Below are 17,953 nucleotides of genomic sequence, written 5' to 3'. Positions count from 1 at the left end.
TAAGAACATACCTTCCTCAGAAGAGGAGTTTCCTCTGCCCTCTGCCCTTCTCCCCTCCCTCCCTCCCTCCCACCCCTCCTTTTATTTTGTTTTAGTGAGCTTAAGAAACAGCAGATACATCTTTCATGGACCTAACGGGTGTTGTCCTGACCGAGAAAAAAACTGGGATGAGAATGGTTTGGACTGGAGTTGGAAGGGGAGGACAGTACTGGGGGTAGGATTTGGAACAGAGCTACACTGGACTCGGGCACATTCGGAGCAGCATCCTTTACTATGGAGGCTACTTCTCAGGTAACCAGGAATCGAGGGGAAGGACCTTCTGGAGGCCGAGCATTAATAGCAAGAGTGGGGTTTGGAGAAAGTCTGAGATTGGGTACAGCCCTGACTTACCTGCTGTCCCTGACCAGTTTCTTTTCACTAACTTGGCCTTGGGCATAGGGTGAAACATTTTTTCTTCCCTAATTTTAAAATTAGGTGAGGGTAGAATCACAGGTTAGTGAATACATTCTTCATAAGACACGATGCTGTAAATACCCTTAATGGACGAAAAGTTGAAATACTTTTGTTTCCTCTTGGAGCAGTTCAGGGAAATGCCCACAGGGGGTTGTCTTGCACAGATAGGGCAAGAGGATTTCCTGGGTGGAGTCTGCCAAGGCCTGCCTCGCTGGGGACCCCAGAGTCCTGCAGCTCTGGTTCTGCCCCAGGTGGTAACAATACTGTCCCCTTTCTGTGGCTCGTGGACAAGACTTTCTCCAGACCCCTTAAAGTGGTACATATTCTAAAAAACTGTTTTTCTATTATGCCATAACCTTGCTGTAGTCAGTGAATGTTCCTAATGCTGCTGTTTCAACATTTGAATTCTTTTTAATTTATGAAACATGCTAAATTTTTTTTTCAAACAAAACACATCCACATACACACATGCTTTGCTATGTGGCTTCCAAGGTTTAAATTTTGAAAAGTAAAAGAATTAAAACTTCACGACCACAGATCACCTCAAACCAGAAATACCTCAGAATTTTCTACTTGTGTAAGGTTTATTATATATTTTGTTAGTTGTGTTGTCTTGTAGTAAGTATATTTTAATGTAAGTTGGCTTTTATGACAAGGAAGTTTAAAAGAAATAGAGAAAAAGAAAAAAGTTTGCATCTTCTGGGGAGTGCTACCATTTTGTTTGATAACGCCCCCTTGTAAATAATTGTCATCAGCTGTAGGTTGGCTGTCTGGGCCAAGTCTGGGCATTCATCAGTCTTGTTTGTGAAGGCTTTTCCTTCTGGTTTCTTTAGATCATTTTATTTAAAAACAGTGCATCTCTTCATCATGAGGGTAGGCAAGGCGGGGGCTGTGGGGAGAGGTTGACCTGGGTGAGAACTGAAGAGGCCGCCTCCTCTTGGGTTGTTTGGAGCTTCACATGGAATTCACATGTAACATGTAACTTGATCCGTCGATGTTCAGAATGACAGCCCCACTTAAACTTGGTAGAAGGATGGCCCTTAGACCTGAATGGGGTGATTTTACTTGAGATTTAACTTCTTCAGCAAATTAGCAGCAACCTTGGAAGAGATGTGTGGCGCCTCTGTGAAGCACACCGTGACGCAGGCTAGTCTTCTAGTGTAGCGTGTCTGGGAGGGAAGGGTTTCGCTCTTGCTGGTCTTGGAGTCCACAGTGTGGGGGGCCACTGCACATGCCTGGCCATCTACCTGGCGTGCTATGTTCAGTGTCTGGGGCTTGCTGCCCGGGGGTCTTTTCCTCTGGGTGTGGAGGCACAGGGTGCTATGGGAGGCCCGTTTGCTTCCCTCTCAGAGCTCAGTTTTTGCTTCAGGGGTCAAAATGTGGGCTGGCCAAGTGGTTACAGGAACAGGGTTTTGGTAAGCTATGTTGTCTTTTTTTTAATTTTTATTTTTAAATGGTTTGATTTTGTGCTGTGGTATTTTTCTTCCCTTGGAATAATTTTAATGGCAAAACAGGCCTTACAGCAGTTGCTTTTCTTTACCATTTATTTCTTTAAGAAGCTTTAAAATATTTATTGAAAAGTGCCATATCTAATTTTTTTAGCTTTCTCCTCAGGCAGGGCAGGCATCTTTACTTTTCATCCTCAGAAGAAACAAACCACTAACAAATGTAGCAAATTTACTGCAGGAATAGTTAGATCATGATACTACCTGAACACTAAACCCCAGCCTCTTTGTTTGGTTTTAGTTCCTCTGGGTGGTTTTTCTTTTGTGTGCTGGCTTGATTCTTGTGAGAAGTTTTGACCTGGCCAAGGGAGGATTGAGCCATGGTTCTGGTGTGGGACTTTGCAGTCATGACACAGTACAGACAGGTCAGGCCTGCCTGACTTTTCTCTGGGTGGCCTTCCCCTTCGGCCCACCGTGCGCTCAGCCACTATAGTGTCCCCGTGGAGCCTCGCCATCAGATGGTGTGTCAGGAGATGGTACCTTTTTGGTGGGGCTGGGGAGGAGGGTGGTCCATGCCAGTTCTTTGGGCTTCAGGCCGCTCTTCCCCTCATGTTGTGGTGTAAAGCTCACCCATCAGGTGGTATATCTGGTTCTGATGGCAAGAAAAAAGTGGGGGATCTCCTTATAGGGTATGGGTCTAGGAGCACAGGTGGGCCTTTTGCCCCAGGTAAAATGTTTGTCTGTTTGCTGTCATGTGTTCTTTGAGGAGTGAGCCATCTAGAGTCCTACTTTGAATTTACTGGGTCATACAGCCTCTGCCTGTGCTGTTTTCCATAATAACTTCATGCAACATGCACTTTTTGGGGGCTCAGATAATTGCTTTCTTTTTGTTTTTGACCTCAGGCTCTTTGACGGATTGGGGAAAATGGGGCCTGGCATCGTTTTCCCTGTCAATGGGAGGGGCTGTTCCATGCAGGGTGGGAGGGGACCAAGTTAGCAGAGAGTAGCCAAGGATCCTTGCTTCTTCGTTTCTAGTGTGCTGTCATCCAAGCAGGCTCCTGGCTTTAGGGATGGGTCTTGGGGAAGAATCTTCTTTGAAAGCATCTGTGATAACTGAGAAGTCATCCCTAGCTGGAGAAATCCAGTAATGAGCAGAAGGAGGAAGGAAGTGAGGACAGAGGCCATTGTGTTACAGTGTCATGCAGAGGGCCCTCAATGATGGGGCATTGGGGAAGGCCGTACACATAGTCATCAGAACATCCTGGCCTGGCATAAGCTGGGTTTTCTCCTGGGACCATTGGTCCTCAGCAGGAGTTCCTTGCATGAGTTGCTTGTGGGCAAGGGCTGCAAATGGGCTGTTCTTAGGAGAAAGTGACACCAGCCTGTGAGGGAAGATGGTGAGCATTATTAGCTTTTGTGTCCAGCATGGCCTTCTTGTCCTGTCTGCTCTGGAGAGGAGCCTGTGGGACCAGTCCTGCCTGGGGAGTGGGGAGGGCATATCCACACGTGCCGGCTGATTCTGACTCTGAATACATCCTGTCTGGACTTGGGGGTGTTTCTGCAGAACAAAGAGGTTGTTTTCCAGCCTTGAACATCTTCAGGAGGATAGAAACTCTTACATATTCTTAGTAAAGGGAAGGGTCTCTCTTCTCCAGGCCACAGAGATAGTTCTTCGATTGCCTTAAGAGGCTAGGCTAACGCTCTTGACATGACTTAGACAGCAAAGCACTTCGTCCTGTAGTTGGGCTCTGTCACCTTTCTCTTTAGTTGGCCATATTCTCGTTTCCTCCATCCTGCTGCTATGCCCTGTGTGCTCTGGCTGTGTGTGGGGTTTTTCCCTGGTGGAAGGAGGCCCAGCTATGTATTGAACATCCTTCGTGTGTTGTGCGTGACTCAGAAAGCCTGTCACTTGGCCCCTGTGCTCTGAGCCGTGAGGGTGGGGAGGTGGCTGTTCCATTAAAGTGGGAGTATTGGATGGCCCTCTTGAAACTAGAATTTGGCCTTTTTTAGTATGTAGTATAAAGTTTCCAGCACCTATTGGTAACACAAAGACTTGCTGGTTTTTTAAAATAATCTAATAAGCATAAGTATGTAAGTTTTTAGAATTGGTACTAGAAGTTGGACAGCTAGTTATTATTCTCGAGAACTTGATTTCACTAGAAAAATAAACTAATTGGAAAGCAGTTTCCAGGAGTTAACTCAGTTTGATTTTCAGTCTCAGTTATTTTAGCCTGTTGAGTTTTTGATGGCACACCTTTGGAGAGATGACCAGGCCTGATTCCCATTTCAGGGGCATCAGACCATACTTTTTTAAGAAGCTCCGTGAATCTAGTTATCTACCCTGCATCCTGGGCAAACAGCCAGAATGAGAAGGGACAAGGTGTCTTTTTCTCCTTTTCACTGGGGTGACATGAATTCTTTTAGTTAATGGCTGTTTGCAAATTCTAAACTAATGAAATACTCAGCAGCTAACATGTTCAATCTAGTAATGATTAGTTTAAATCTCAATTGACAGTAATGTTTTAGATAAACAGGCCCAGTAATTCAGTTGATGAACTGTATATACATCTTCTCAGTTTAGTTTTGTAAATGTTTAATGAATTCAGGGTTATACGCGTAGTTCTTTAAGATTCCAGGTAGTTGATTTGTAACCAGCAGTCTACCTATGAATGTATCCCAAACCTTTAGAAGGTTGGAAAAGATTTTTGAAATAATGATTTAGTTTTGTAGAAAAAACACCCCTTTGGAAATTAATTCAGTTGACCCAATAACATTTTTTAAAACAATTGGTGGCTCCAAAAGGCCTGCCAGCAAACAAAAGTCCAAATTATCTAGTGGGACACTTTGAATGTTTTATGTTTATTTTGGGTCCACTGTAAACTTTGGTTCGAACAAGAATTTGAATTTAAAGAATTTATCATTATTTAAATTATTACCAAGTTTTTACATTTTCATTACGGTATCTTCCAGTTATGAATGAAACAAGACTTTTGTATTGTGGTACTTCCTGTATCCCCTGTAGTGCCAAAACCAGTGATACTTTATTTGTTCCTGTGGCAGCTCATAGAGATAACTGACGTGATTTTTCCTCAGTAATTGAAACACATATTCTCTAAATGCCAATGTGTGGTGATGGGCCCTGCACTGCCTTTACTTCTCTAGGGCAGTGTCTTTGGATTGTCTAGGGCCTAGGTAATTCTGAGAACTACTGTAAACCAACCACAGGACACTAAAGCAATGTACACACCACTCTCTGTGTGTATGGAATGGGTTATATAAACCTGGGCTATGCTGGACATCTACAGAAGAGTATTACATTCACTTGCAAAGTTTACATTTTTGAGCTCACAGTTATGAAAAAATATGACCCGCGAGTTTTTCAGGTAGGTGAGGATGGGTCTTCTTGCAAATGCATGAGTTCTGTCTTGAGTCCTGGGAACTTCTCTGTTGGTTGGGTGTGGGCTCATTCCCCAACTCTCCTAATCACGTTTGCATCAGAATGTTAGCATTGTAAATAAAAGAATAGATTGTATAATAGATACACAACACTTGAAACTTTACTTTAAAAAAATCGATAGTTCTACATATATATTTAGTTATATCACTTGACAGATTTCTTCTACACAGTGTGGAGATTGTTTTGTACCACAGATTATTTTTATAAAGTTAGTGAATTTGAATGATTTTGTAATCAGAGCTAATGAGCTTTACCTTTCAAGAGAAACGTACACTGGAGCATGAGTGGTGTGGAACTTTTACTTAGCGCTTATATGGATTCTTGTGATACACTGGCAGACTGGAGTCAATTTGCGGGTCTTTTTTGGCCAAAACTCCACTTGTGTTTGTGTAGGACAGTGATACTTCAGCTCAGCTTCTTGTGGATTGGGAGGAGAGAGGGCCTGCAGTGTGTTTTACATTGGTGCTTCCTCCTGAGATTTCTGTTGAACAAAGGGGTTCTGAGGTCAAAAATTGGTTTGTAAGCTTTTGCCATACGACATAGTCATGTGAGAGTGTTCGGGGGAACAGAAATTGTATAGGGGTGCAGATTGGGGTGGGATGGGACTCGAATAAGATTCAGGTACAAAAACTTTGAAATGAGAATCTGGTGGTTTGAGTAATCCACCAAACTGAATTACCTAAGATCACATTATCCAGGTTGGGGGACAGAATTACCCAGTTAAGTAATTGTTCAGAAAAGTGGGGAGGGTGGCATGTGGATGCAGTGATCCAATTCAATGGAGAGCTGCCAGGCACATTTTGTCCTCTTTGGTCAGGGCTCTTTTGGAGGTGAGAATGGTTGGGTTGGCTCGCTGCTTCAATCTGTGGAGTCAGCCAGGAGCCCAGTGAGGAAGCTCAGAACCCCAGTAACAGCAGAGCATCTTTCAAATAGCTCCAGAGTTTTCCTGCTGTTCTTAGGAAGCTTAGCATCACTGCCACAATATGGAAAGTGGTCTTCATTTTAGCCTGTTTATTTTTAGGCAGAGTGGATGGTTATTTGTGTGGGACTTTTGATGGCGATATATAAGGAATAATTAAGTTAATTTCTGGTATGCATAATGGCCAGTCCTGAGGCCCAGCTAAAGACCTGTCCCCCAGACTCTGCCCGCTGGCTTCAAGCAGCTGCTTCCAGACAGAGGTGCACTGGACTGGATAGTTTTATCAAGAGAATCCCTAATGTGTCATTTTAAACCAGCTGTGCTTATTATTCATTCTGGTTAAGCGTATAGGTTTACACTTTACCCTTTTTATACTTGGAATAAATTTAGTTCCAGCAGATCTAGTAGCACTCCAGAAACCAACCCCATCTGTTCCCCATAAAAAGAACACTTCTCTGCTCTGCAGCCACGTGTCTTGGAATGTAATTCTGTTGTGCCTTTGTTTTTGTCACTCTCTTCCCCCCAAAAGCAACTGCTGTAAGCTTTTTTCTACTTGTCTTTTCTAGTCCCCCACCTCTACCTTTTCCTTTTCCCAGCTCTAATTTCTGGATGCACTTCTGTGATCCAGATATTTTAAGAACCAGTTACCTCAGACCTCATGTTGAATAGTGTCACCATCTGGGTCCTCTTGATACTGCAGACTTTTAATGTACACATGCAGGAACCCTGCTGAGCGTGGGCACTTGTTTTAAAGCAAAACTCTTCCCAGGGAGTGAAGAAAGGGCTTCTGGCAAGCTCGTCCTGGCACTGTGGTGGGATGGGTCTAGAGTGTCATCTGAATGGTGCTTCCTGTGTTCCTCTTTGAATTCTGCCATTTTCAGTATTCTCGTGTATCTGAATAGGCAAAGCGATTTAATTGGCTGGTCTTGCACGCAAATTAGTTCCAAAGATAAGCTCTTTGTAACACATTTCCAGTTGCTAATGCTCAATGTAGAACATTCCTTTAAATGGCAGGATAAAAAACCCACTATCCACCATAGTGCATTTTGGGAAGATGTCTGTAGCATATGTTGCTGTGAAATCAGGCCTTGTGGGATATGGCTGTTTGTCATTTTGATGTATTTTAAATAAATATATATATTTTTTAAAGAGCCTTTTTTACCAGTTCAAAAAGTTTAACCAGCAGTCACCACATCTGAATTTTTGTCTCTGGGGCGTAGATGGCAGACCAAGATTAAAAGTGGTAACTCAGCCATATGAGCATGGTCTACCTTCCTGGGCTGTCCTGCTGTCCTGCAGACCTGCTGTTCCACAGACCATGGGACACAAGGTCAGTGTGTTCCCAGTGAGGGTCCCAAGTCAGTCATCTTAAGTGTTTGGTCTCTGCCCCATTCAGTGGACTGTTGACTTCAGTCCCTGCAAGTGCTTTAGCCCGAGTGGGGTTTTCTCAGAGCACTGCCACAAGTTAAGTGTGTGTTTAGCCAAATAATTTCTCCATAAGGGAAAAATGCAGTCGCCCAAATTTTACCAACGACAGAGATGAGAGTAGGAAAGATTAGGCAACATCTGAGTTTTATTTGGAAAAGTGTCCAAGTCATCATGAAAGGCCGACTGGGAGCAAGTGATGATTAGCGATTCTTTAGGAGACCTCATCTGAAAATGTTAAGACTGCCAGTGAAGGAAGGAATTGTTAAAATGCCGGTGGTTTTTTTTTTTTTTTTTTTCTCTTTTTTTTCTATAATTCTGTAAAAATGCAGAGAAAGTTGAGTGGTACTTCAGAATTGAGGGAGAGGGTTACCGCAGAGTAGAAATATATTTCTAGATTTCAGTTCCAAACCACAAATCCACAACAATGCCATTTTCAACTGTACAAAATCTGCTTATGAACTTGACATGATCTTAAATGGTAGTGTCAAAGGCCAAGTTTTCACCTGTTAATATTTTCCACATTTGTCCTTGAATCTGAATAACTTTATACAGTACTGTAAATTTAACTTACATCGAGTCTGATGTCAATTCTTATGAAAAGAGCTTTCTGCATGTAACACATACAGTTAAAGAATACAGCAAAGAACAAAATTTGCAGGAACAGTTTTGGAACCAACAGAAAATGTCACCTTTTATTTGCCATCTTATATATATATATCAGTTTTACCAGCTACTTCTAAATTTGTACATTATTTGTAAGGGAAAGAAGGAAAACCCTAAGACTTGTCTAACTTAGTGGAGAATGTGTGTGTTGGGCTTAGGATGGATAGCTAAGTCTTATTGAGCTGTGTTACCTAATTTGTATATAAAAATTGTAATTAAAAGTTTGGGTTCACCTGTTTCTCACAGTTTAAAATGATGAGTAATTGCAAATTCTGGAAATGTGACAGTATATGATTTAAGGCTATAGAAGCAAGGAAGCTCTTTCAAGTGCTAAAACTAAAGACTTCTAGTTTTTGGCTCAAATTCAATAAGTACTGTTTGTATGCCAGGATATGTGAGATGTAAATGTAGTAGGTCACTTTTCACCCTTGTAGCTATAAAATAAAAATTTTGTAGAACAGAAATAGCTTGTACTACTGAATTAACAAAAGTTATACTAAAGTATCATGTTTTAAAAAAAAAAATATATATATATACAGAGTTAAGCTTGTTGCTGTTACCCTGTCTGGATTTGAAAAGTGTGCTGATTTATATATATATATTACACACACACACACACACACACACACACACACACCCCTAAAATGGCCTAAAGCAGACATCCATGTAATTACAGTTGCAAAATGAAAACATTTTGGAAAGAACATTGTATCATAGTTCATTCATTTGCAGTGGATCTTTGTTCCTTTTTACTGTGGTAATTTTAGAAATGAGTGTCAAGTTTGAAATTAGATCTGCTAAGTTGGGGTTTTGCTGCTTGAACTCTGCACTGGGTCCTCAAACCGATGTGAATGTAGTTTTTTCCCCCTGTGTGAAGAAGCAGTTACACCCCAACAATAGGAGGAAAAATCTAGAACTATTTCAAGTTTTATCTTTTTGTATATGAAAATAAAATAATAATAAAACAATCTTGTCTCTCTTAATTACGTGGCAGGGGATTGGAGTTTCCTTTCATGAGGATTAGAAGTAAAATGGCGTTCCCTTGCTTAGAGGGCTGACTCAAGTCAGTTTCTGTTTGGTATGTGTAATATTAACAGATGTTAATGGCTGAATGCCTAGTCTGCCATGGTCCTGTGGGGCTGGAGCTAAGCACAGGTCTCCATTTCTGCCATTCAGAAGTACAGGGTCTAGTTGGGGACACTATGAATGGGGACCGTTCTCCTGAATGAACTGTTCTGGGATTTTGGGTAAGTTTCTGCAGGGTAGCATATTTTCCAAATGTCCAAGACACTCCCCCATTCCCCCATCCTCTGCCGCCAGTCTTGTACTTTGCAGACAACCCTGAGCAATACTGTTGTAAGTGGAGCAGAGAAGCCTTGAAAATAGTTGTATTCAGGACTACTGCAGATGACAAACTGCCATTCCCAAACGTTGCTGAGTACTGGAGTCATTTGCTGAGCGATTAAAAAATACAATTACGGGTCCTTGTCCCCAACCTGGAATTAGCAAAGCAGGTCTCCGGTTTCAGAGATCTGGACTTAATCTCACCAAAGGAACTCATGGTTCCCCAACAATAAAATAATGATAGTCTTTAATACCTAACAAAACAGGAAGGGCCCAGAAATCATCTCACTGCTTTCTGCACTAACAAGTTTTTTTGGTCCATGACTCTTATTTGCCTAAGTGGAGAAACACCTTTTTAATTCACTCTTTATTATGAGAATTAAGCAACTGTTGATACTTTTGGAGAAAGTTTTTGATGAAAGGACCCTTTATTCAGGGACCAGTTGCCCAATATTTGGCTGTTTTTGCTCTTTCACATTTAGAAAGTTCACCTTTTATTAGTGAGTGCCCCTAATGAAGGAAGGAGGGCAAAGGGCTGACATTTTTGACACAGGATCTTGGAGCTGGAAAAGCTGAAAGGTTGGACCTTAGGAGTTATCTGGTCAAACTTTCCCTTTAGCAAAGGAATTCTTTCACCAAAAGAAATTTGACATAGAAGTTGGTTTATATTAACCAGGCTTGTCTGAATGAGCAAGTAGAAGAGGGCCAAGGGACCTTTTCACTTACCCTCTCATCCCTTCCTTTAAGTCTCAGGCATCCCTATGGAACACCTAGGAACCTTGATTAAAGTTTACAAATCACTGGCCCAGTGCCAATTTTAGAGGTGGGCATACAGGCCCAGAGGGAGTTTTCCTACCCAGAGGCAGGCAGCCCTTCCAGTTCTTGACCTCTTGGGACCAAATGTGGGGTTACACTGTTGTTTAGAAGTAGAGGATCTGGATTAGGAAAAGCCATCTACTATTTATTTCTCTAGTATTTAGCAGTGTCTGGCACTTAGAAGAGCCTTAAGAAATACAGTACCTCAGTGATTGTGTATTTAGTAAATTCTGGGGAAAGCTGCTGAAGTAGCCTTGAAGTCTACAGATACCAGTGTTGTCTGGTTGTATTTGTCAGGATCCTTGGTTGCAGGTGACAGAAACCATTAGACAAAAAAGGGGGTTTCACTGAAAGGATTCTGGGGGAAATGACTAGCCAAGCCTTCAGAAAGGCAGGATGTATGTGGGTTTCAGGAGCCTTGCGAGTTGGGGTCACAGCATTGCAGGCCTTCTCCACCTGTGTCCTGGTATTTCTTCCATTATTGCTCAGAGCAAGACCAGATGCATCTGCTCCTTTGACTTCTTAGCAGGAAACAAGGCTGTAGATAGTGCCAGAGGTTTTTTTTTGTTTTGTTTTTTGAAACAGAGTCTTGCTCTGTTGCCCAGATTGGAGTGCAGTGGCACAATCTCAGCTCACTGCAACCTTCCTCTCCTGGGTTCAAGCAATTCTGCCTCAGCCTTTTGAGTAGCTGGGATTACAGGCATGCACCACCACGCCCGGCTAATTTTTGTATTGTTAGTAGAGATGTGGTTTCACTATGTTGGCCAGGCTGGTCTCAAATTCCTGACCTCAGGTGATCCTCTAGTCTCGGCCTCTCAAAGTGCTGGGATTACAGGCATGAGCCACTGTGCCTGGCCCAGTGCCAGAGTTTCACATCACAGCTTTGCTACCCAGAGAGGGTACTAGATCCAAAATCCCTAGGAAGGACTCTGGTTGATGTAGCTTAACCAGTCAGGGTCCTTCACAACAGGTATTCCTGGCAAGGGGGTAACCTCCCATTTGAGGCTGTCAAAATAATGTGCATACTTCAGTAGGTTGTTAGAAGTGGCCTCCTGGTCAGTGAATCGTCAGTGGGATCAGATAAAAGTTATTCCTACCAGTTTTCCAAGAAATAGGAAACTTGAAAGTTCTGCTAAGAACTAAGTCCACACGGAATGCTGGAGATTGTGCTGCAAAATGAACTCATTTATTTGTGAGTGGTAGTCCATGAAATCTATCTATCCTTCCTTTGCCAGCAGGCATTCAGCAATCTGGATTTTATATTCTATCAAGACGAAGAGTAGAGATGACTCAAATATTTCTAACATTTACAGAGCGCCTAACGACATGCCCCTGGTACTTCCCTAAACATTTTACATGTGTCATCTCCTTTAATCCTCACAAGAACGCTATGGTCTAAGTATTATTATTCCAATATAAAAGAGAAGGTTGGGGACAGTGACTCACACCTGGACTTACAGCACTTTGGGAGGCCGAGGCGGGAAGATTGCTTGAGGCCAGAAGTTGGATACCAGCCTGGGCAGCATAAGGAGATTCCCTTCTCTACTCCCCCACTCCTGCCAAAAAAAATTAGCCAGGCAGTGTGGCACTGCCTGGTAAGTAGCCTGTAGTCCCAGCTACTCAGGAGGCTGAGGCAGGAGGATCGCTTGAGCCCAGGAGTTCGAGATCGCAGTGAGCTATGATCATTCTACTGTACTGCAGCCTGGGTAGCAGAGACCCTGTCGCTAAATAAATAAATAAATAGACCTGAGTTGGAATATCGGCTCTGGAGACCTTAGTGTAACCATATGCAAGTGTTTACTCAGCTATTAAATGGGACTAAAAGCATTTTCTTCTCAAGAATATACATAGCACACCACTAAATCCTCTAGACATCCTATTCCCCATCCATCGCCCCGCCCAGTGGACCAGCGATGAAGCGGAGATGCGCCAGGGTATCCAGGTTTGTCACCAGGGGGCGTACAAGGCCCTCAGTTTGGCGGGCGGCGGGACAGGGGCCCGGCCTGCGCGCGCATGCGCCGTGATAAAAGGCCGATACCCCGGGCAAGATGGCTACCAAGAGTATCGCTTCCCGCCTCCGGGGCTCCCGGCGTTTTCTGAGTGGCTTCGTGGCCGGGGCTGTAGTGGGCGCTGCGGGAGCTGGGCTCACGGCCCTGCAGTTCTTCCGGAGTCAGGGCGCTGAGGGATCGTTGACAGGGAAGCAGCCGGATGGTAAGTCTGTGGGCCCGTCCTCCCTTACCTGGCCCAGGTTTCGGGCTCCGTCTCCTACCTGGGATGTGAATGGCAGTGCCTGACGGACAGCCTTCACCGTTTGCTGGGCCCCGAGCCTGGCCCTTGGTTTCTGACCTTTATTCTCCCGGCTTGGCCTCCCCTCCTCACCTCGCGTCTGGCCAGCTTCCCTCATGTCCTTCCTTACCCCGGGCATCTTAGTTTTCTTCACAGAACCAACCCCCCCCCCCCCCCCCCCCCCCCCCCCCGACTTTCTTCCCCCAAATTACTCATCGCGATATCTATGTTTTAATAGAAGTCTGTGCCCTCCACTAAGATTGTTAGCTCCGTAAGACTTGAGACTATGTCTGTTTTGGTCTCCATCATCTAACCAGCACGGTACCTGGTACATAATTGGCATTCAGTAAGTATGAATGAAGGAATAAATTAATACATAGTTTTAGTAGATTAGTTAACTGCCCTTCTTTCGTCATTGTTCAGTTGAAGAATACCTGTTATCTCTCCAAAGTGTATAAAAACTCATGTTGCAATGAGTACCTTACATTTGACAAAAAAAAAAATTAAGACGTGCTCATTTCTTACACTTTGTGGATGTGCCAATTTAACTTGCTCCTTTGGATACTTGGCATCTAGCAAGAGAACTACCCCCTTGGTGGGTTGAGGATTTGAGAAGGCATCAGGGGAGGATTATCTCGAAACCGACTCACTATTGATTGTGTGCTTGGTTTCTCCCACTCGGAAAAACAGTACCAGTTTTACTGTCATCTTGCAACAGCACACATATCAGTGCTTCAGAGATGATTTGGAAATTTGATGTGAAAGACTAACAAGATCAAGTCTTTATTCAAAAGTTAACGCAGTAGCTGCAGTTTATTTGTTGATTATAGGCAAATCTGTACTTTGTCTACTATTTTCTTCATCTCGTAAGTAATTGCAAAAATGAGATTTTCTCGTTGATTAGACTTTTGAGCCAGTCCTTTGTAAATCACACCGCTCTCCTTTTCCTTATACTCTTTCATTCTTAAGAGCCACTAATTGTGTGTTTGTGTTTTTGTTTTGTTTTGTTTTCATTTTTAGGATCTGCGGGAAAGGCTGTCTTAGAACAATTTGGATTCCCTTTAACTGGAACAGAGACAAGGTGTTACACTAATCACGCTTTGTCTTATGATCAGGCAAAGCGGGTGCCTAGATGGGTTCTTGAACATATATCCAAAAGCAAGATAATGGGTAGGTGGTTGGACAAAAAAATTGAAGTAACAGTATTTATGAAAGATGTCTCCAAATTTAAAACAGGATGATTATTAATATTCTCAACCTTTTTCATATCATAGCACATGTAGAAAATTATATTTGTATAACTTACTGGTTAAATCAACCCTGCCTGGCAGCCAGAAAGCCGGACCCTTTCCAGCTGTTTCAGGGCGGAAAATATCCATATCTTGACACACTAGTTGGGAGGCTCTGTCATAAATATTACAGCAATGAGCACCATTCAGTTTTACCTTAACAAATATTTATGTGTCTGGCACTGTGATAACACTTGGGGACCTATGTGTGACCAGAGTAGAGGATCTCTACCCCCATGACACTTTGAGTTGGGAGAGTAAGTTGACCTATCAAACAAATAATTATGAATGTATAATTATAATTTTTCCAAAGGAAGTGATTGCAAGTTAGTGTAGTATAATTAGGAACAGTAAAAAGTTTGATGAGAGGCTGGGCGTGGTGGCTCACACCTGTAATCCCAGTACTTTGGGAGGCTGAGGCATTTGAGCTCAGGAGTTTGAGATGAGCCTGGCCAACATGGCAAAACCCCGTTTGTACAAAAAATACAAAAATTAGCTGGGCGTGGTGGTGCACCTCTGTGGTCCCAGCTACTTGGGGGACTGAGATGGGAGGATCTCTTGAGCCCAGGAGGTGGGGATTGCAGTGAGCCAAGCGTGCAGCACCACACTCCAGCCTAGGCAACAGAGGGAGACCATGTCTCCAAAAAAAAAAAAAAAAAAGTGTGATGAGAGATTATAACAGGAGAACCTGATTTTGATTAGTAAGGCTTCTCTGAAAAAGTGGACTGAAGAGTGAATGGAAATTACTTAGGCAGGGGGTTGAATGTGCCATGGGATGTGGAGAAGAGCATTCTAGAAAGAAAGGAACACTTGCATCTTTGGAGGCCCCCAATATGGAGAGGGGTTTTGTTCTTTTAGGGAACTGAAATCGAGTGCCAGTAGGTGAATGAGGGAGAAGGTGATGTGAAATGAGGATGGAGAAATAGGCAGCTGTGTCACTTTATTCACGTGTCCTTATGTCTTGATAGGGTCCTGTAGAATTACCAGATCTTGATAATTAATGTCAAATTGGCTTCTAGGTAGATTCTTCAAGTTTACCCTCCTACCATCATTGTTTATTCTCTCTCTCAACCCTCACCCATGGTGAGCATTACTCAGCTTTACCAATTTAATGCTGATTTTACTTGTGTTTATTGATTATTAGTGAGAGTTAACATGTTGTGAATTAGTCTTTTTTGGTAAGTTATTCTTTACCCATTTCAGTTGGGGCATTCTCTTTTGAATTTATTTGTAGAAGTTCTTTTATTTATTAAGGATATTACCTTTTGTCACAGTTGTTTTGTTCCCTTTTGTTATTTGCTTTTTAATTTGCTGTGTGTTCCACATATTCTCCTTTGCTTTAAAATGTGTGCTATGGCTATGCATATTAAAATGGTGATATTAAAAGTAAGTGTGTGCCATTCTAGAGTGCATAGCAACCAGCAGAATAACAAGAGGCTTGGAATGTACTTGCTGTTAGAGAGAAACTGATGTAAGTGAAAACTTTATCCAGCATATAAGAAAACCTGGGCATTTTATATTGTATAATAAATCTTGTGAGCTGTATACTTTTGAGGCAATAAAATAGAGCCAAATAATATTTGAAATTAGGGAGCAATGTACCTGTGTTTTACTTGATTTTAATGTAAAAGGACTTCTATTTTCAGTAATGATGGACTGAGTTATTCAGATAGCATCTTCCTGCTGAAAACCAAAAATGTTAGTATATAAAAAGTGTATATACATATTTATATTTTTTTACTTTTTTTTTGAGATGAGGTTTTGCTATGCTGCCTAGGCTAGTCTTCAATTTCTGGGTTCAAGTGACCCTCCTCTCTCAGCCTCCTGAGTAGCTGGGATTACAGGTATGTGCCACTATGCCCAACTAAAAGCGTATCTTTTAAAAAATCACTTACGAAAAATGAAGAGCCAGCAGCATAGTGGAGAATTGCCAGGCTAGTGTTCATGGGAGAAAGCCAGAATCCAAAGAGGTAAGCGCAGTCTTGGCAAACTGAAACCACATTTGCCTTTGAATTCACAGCATTATGGGGTGAGGAGGATTGAAGGAAAGACCTAAGGCTCACCCAAGGTAGGTTGTCCTGTAGGTCCTGCAGTGTAGGAGACCCTTCCTGTGTTACCCTGGAACTCCAAAGGGCTACATCCTCAGGCAAGAGTGAACTAGAACTAACTTCGTGCCCACTCTTGGGGACTACATGGAAGGTTGTCTTGGCATTGAACAGAGAAAGGTCAAAAGAAAAATAAAAGGTTTGTTCCAGAGAAGGTAAGGTCAAAAACTGGCTATCATGCAGACTTACAGCCCAAATCTGTGCATCGAGAGGAGATCAGGGAACCTTAATCCCTGAGCATGGTTTAATATGGTTCTCCACTGGTAATGTTGCTAGACACCTTACAGCAGTAAATTTACGTCTTTTCTCAAGGAAGATATCTTTTTAGGCCTTTGGAAATTCCTACAGATTGCTTCTGTGTGACAGTGAGCACCAGCCAAAAATAACTAGGTGTAGAAGGAAGTGATTCCAATGGTAATGACACTTAGAAATTTACTAATGATAATTTTCCTGTATTCTTTATAAAGTGATTCTAAAAAGTTTACGTATATGATACTTTACTGTGAACTTTGGGATCTGATACTAAATTTCTCTTGGCTGAATGAAATCACCTTGGAATCAGTGACTTCACTGTTCTCCATTTTACACTTCTTTGAATAACAGTCTGAGTATGTTTCATTTGTTGTCATAACTTTTGTAATTTAAGAAGGTCTCACCTCACGATAGTGCAGTAGGTAGTGTTAGGATTTGCTAATGTTCTCTGTGACAAACCATTCTGGAGGTGTCAGAAAATAAATAAAATCTGAGATTTCTTCTTTCCTATGTGGTACTCAGATACTCTGTTTTAGAAATTTCTGGGTGGAGCTCATAACTTAAATGTTTATTTTGTCACGGTTCAAGAGGCAGTAAGCAAGATATCAGAGACACTCTCTTCTACCCAAGGCTGTGCCTGCCTAGAACAAATTGTTTTGTGTCTATATATATCCATTATTTTAGTACACATAAACTTGTCAAATACAATCATACAAAATACAATCCATGGGTGTCTTTTTTGAAAAACAAGCATTTATTTAGTAGCCAAGCTTTTTATATAGTTTAGCGTTTTGATTGTTGATTGTTTTAACTTAAATACTATTCAGAGGAATTTTTCTTTAACTGGAAAGGCCAGAGTCAAAATTACAGGAGATAGCTACACTGTATGAAAAGCATTCTTTCCTGGACTAGTACTTTCTAAATTCAGATGAAGTATCTGAACTATCCCAGGAACTTGAGACATGCATGCAGTCCCTAATACTAATTGCTTGAAGAGATACCAGGCAGTAGCAGCCAGCTTGCCTTGCTTAGAGAATCTTGAGGGACATTTGTCTACTGATAACATACCCATGTTGTGTGTTTTTCTTCAGGTGATGCAGACAGAAAGCATTGTAAATTTAAGCCTGATCCCAATATCCCTCCAACCTTCAGTGCCTTCAATGAAGATTATGTTGGAAGTGGGTGGTCACGAGGACACATGGCTCCAGCAGGAAATAACAAATTTTCAAGTGTAGGCATACTTTGGGGGAGGGATGGGAATATGGGGCTGATGTTATACATACAACAGGAATTAGAGATTAAAAACCTAGGAGCTAAACCTTAAAACTTGAGAATTTCCATACTCTTACTTTTCTTCCTGACTTTATTTCTCTTCTTTCAATCACATGCCGAGACATTTTTAAACAGGTTGAATGAGGAAAACTAAGTGCTATATGAAGGGAACTAGAAAGCCACTGGCAACTGAAACTACTCACTTTTTTTTTTTTTTTTTTTTT

At 42.1% G+C, this 17,953-nt stretch overlaps 1 protein-coding gene across 2 annotated transcripts in view; it reads left to right on the top strand.

The window, feature by feature from the left end:
* The first annotated feature begins 12,518 nt into the window (after positions 1-12,518).
* EXOG (exo/endonuclease G) overlaps positions 12,519-17,953 on the top strand; it is a 33,037-nt gene continuing 27,602 nt past the window's right edge. The window contains exons 1-4 of one of the 2 annotated variants that reach the window (XM_017849650.1): positions 12,649-12,736; positions 13,050-13,157; positions 13,832-13,981; positions 17,549-17,688. In XM_017849650.1, coding sequence (XP_017705139.1) covers positions 13,978-13,981; positions 17,549-17,688 — 144 coding nt within the window. In that variant the 5' untranslated portion in view covers positions 12,649-12,736; positions 13,050-13,157; positions 13,832-13,977. Of the gene's footprint in view, positions 12,737-13,049; positions 13,158-13,831; positions 13,982-17,548; positions 17,689-17,953 lie in introns of both variants that reach the window. The other variant, XM_017849649.1, reaches the window with a different exon arrangement.

Source organism: Rhinopithecus bieti, unplaced genomic scaffold (assembly GCF_001698545.2).
Source record: "Rhinopithecus bieti isolate Rb0 unplaced genomic scaffold, ASM169854v2 scaffold_33121, whole genome shotgun sequence".
In the NCBI taxonomy this organism is placed as follows: domain Eukaryota; kingdom Metazoa; phylum Chordata; class Mammalia; order Primates; family Cercopithecidae; genus Rhinopithecus; species Rhinopithecus bieti.
This window is presented reverse-complemented; position numbering and strand designations above follow the sequence as displayed.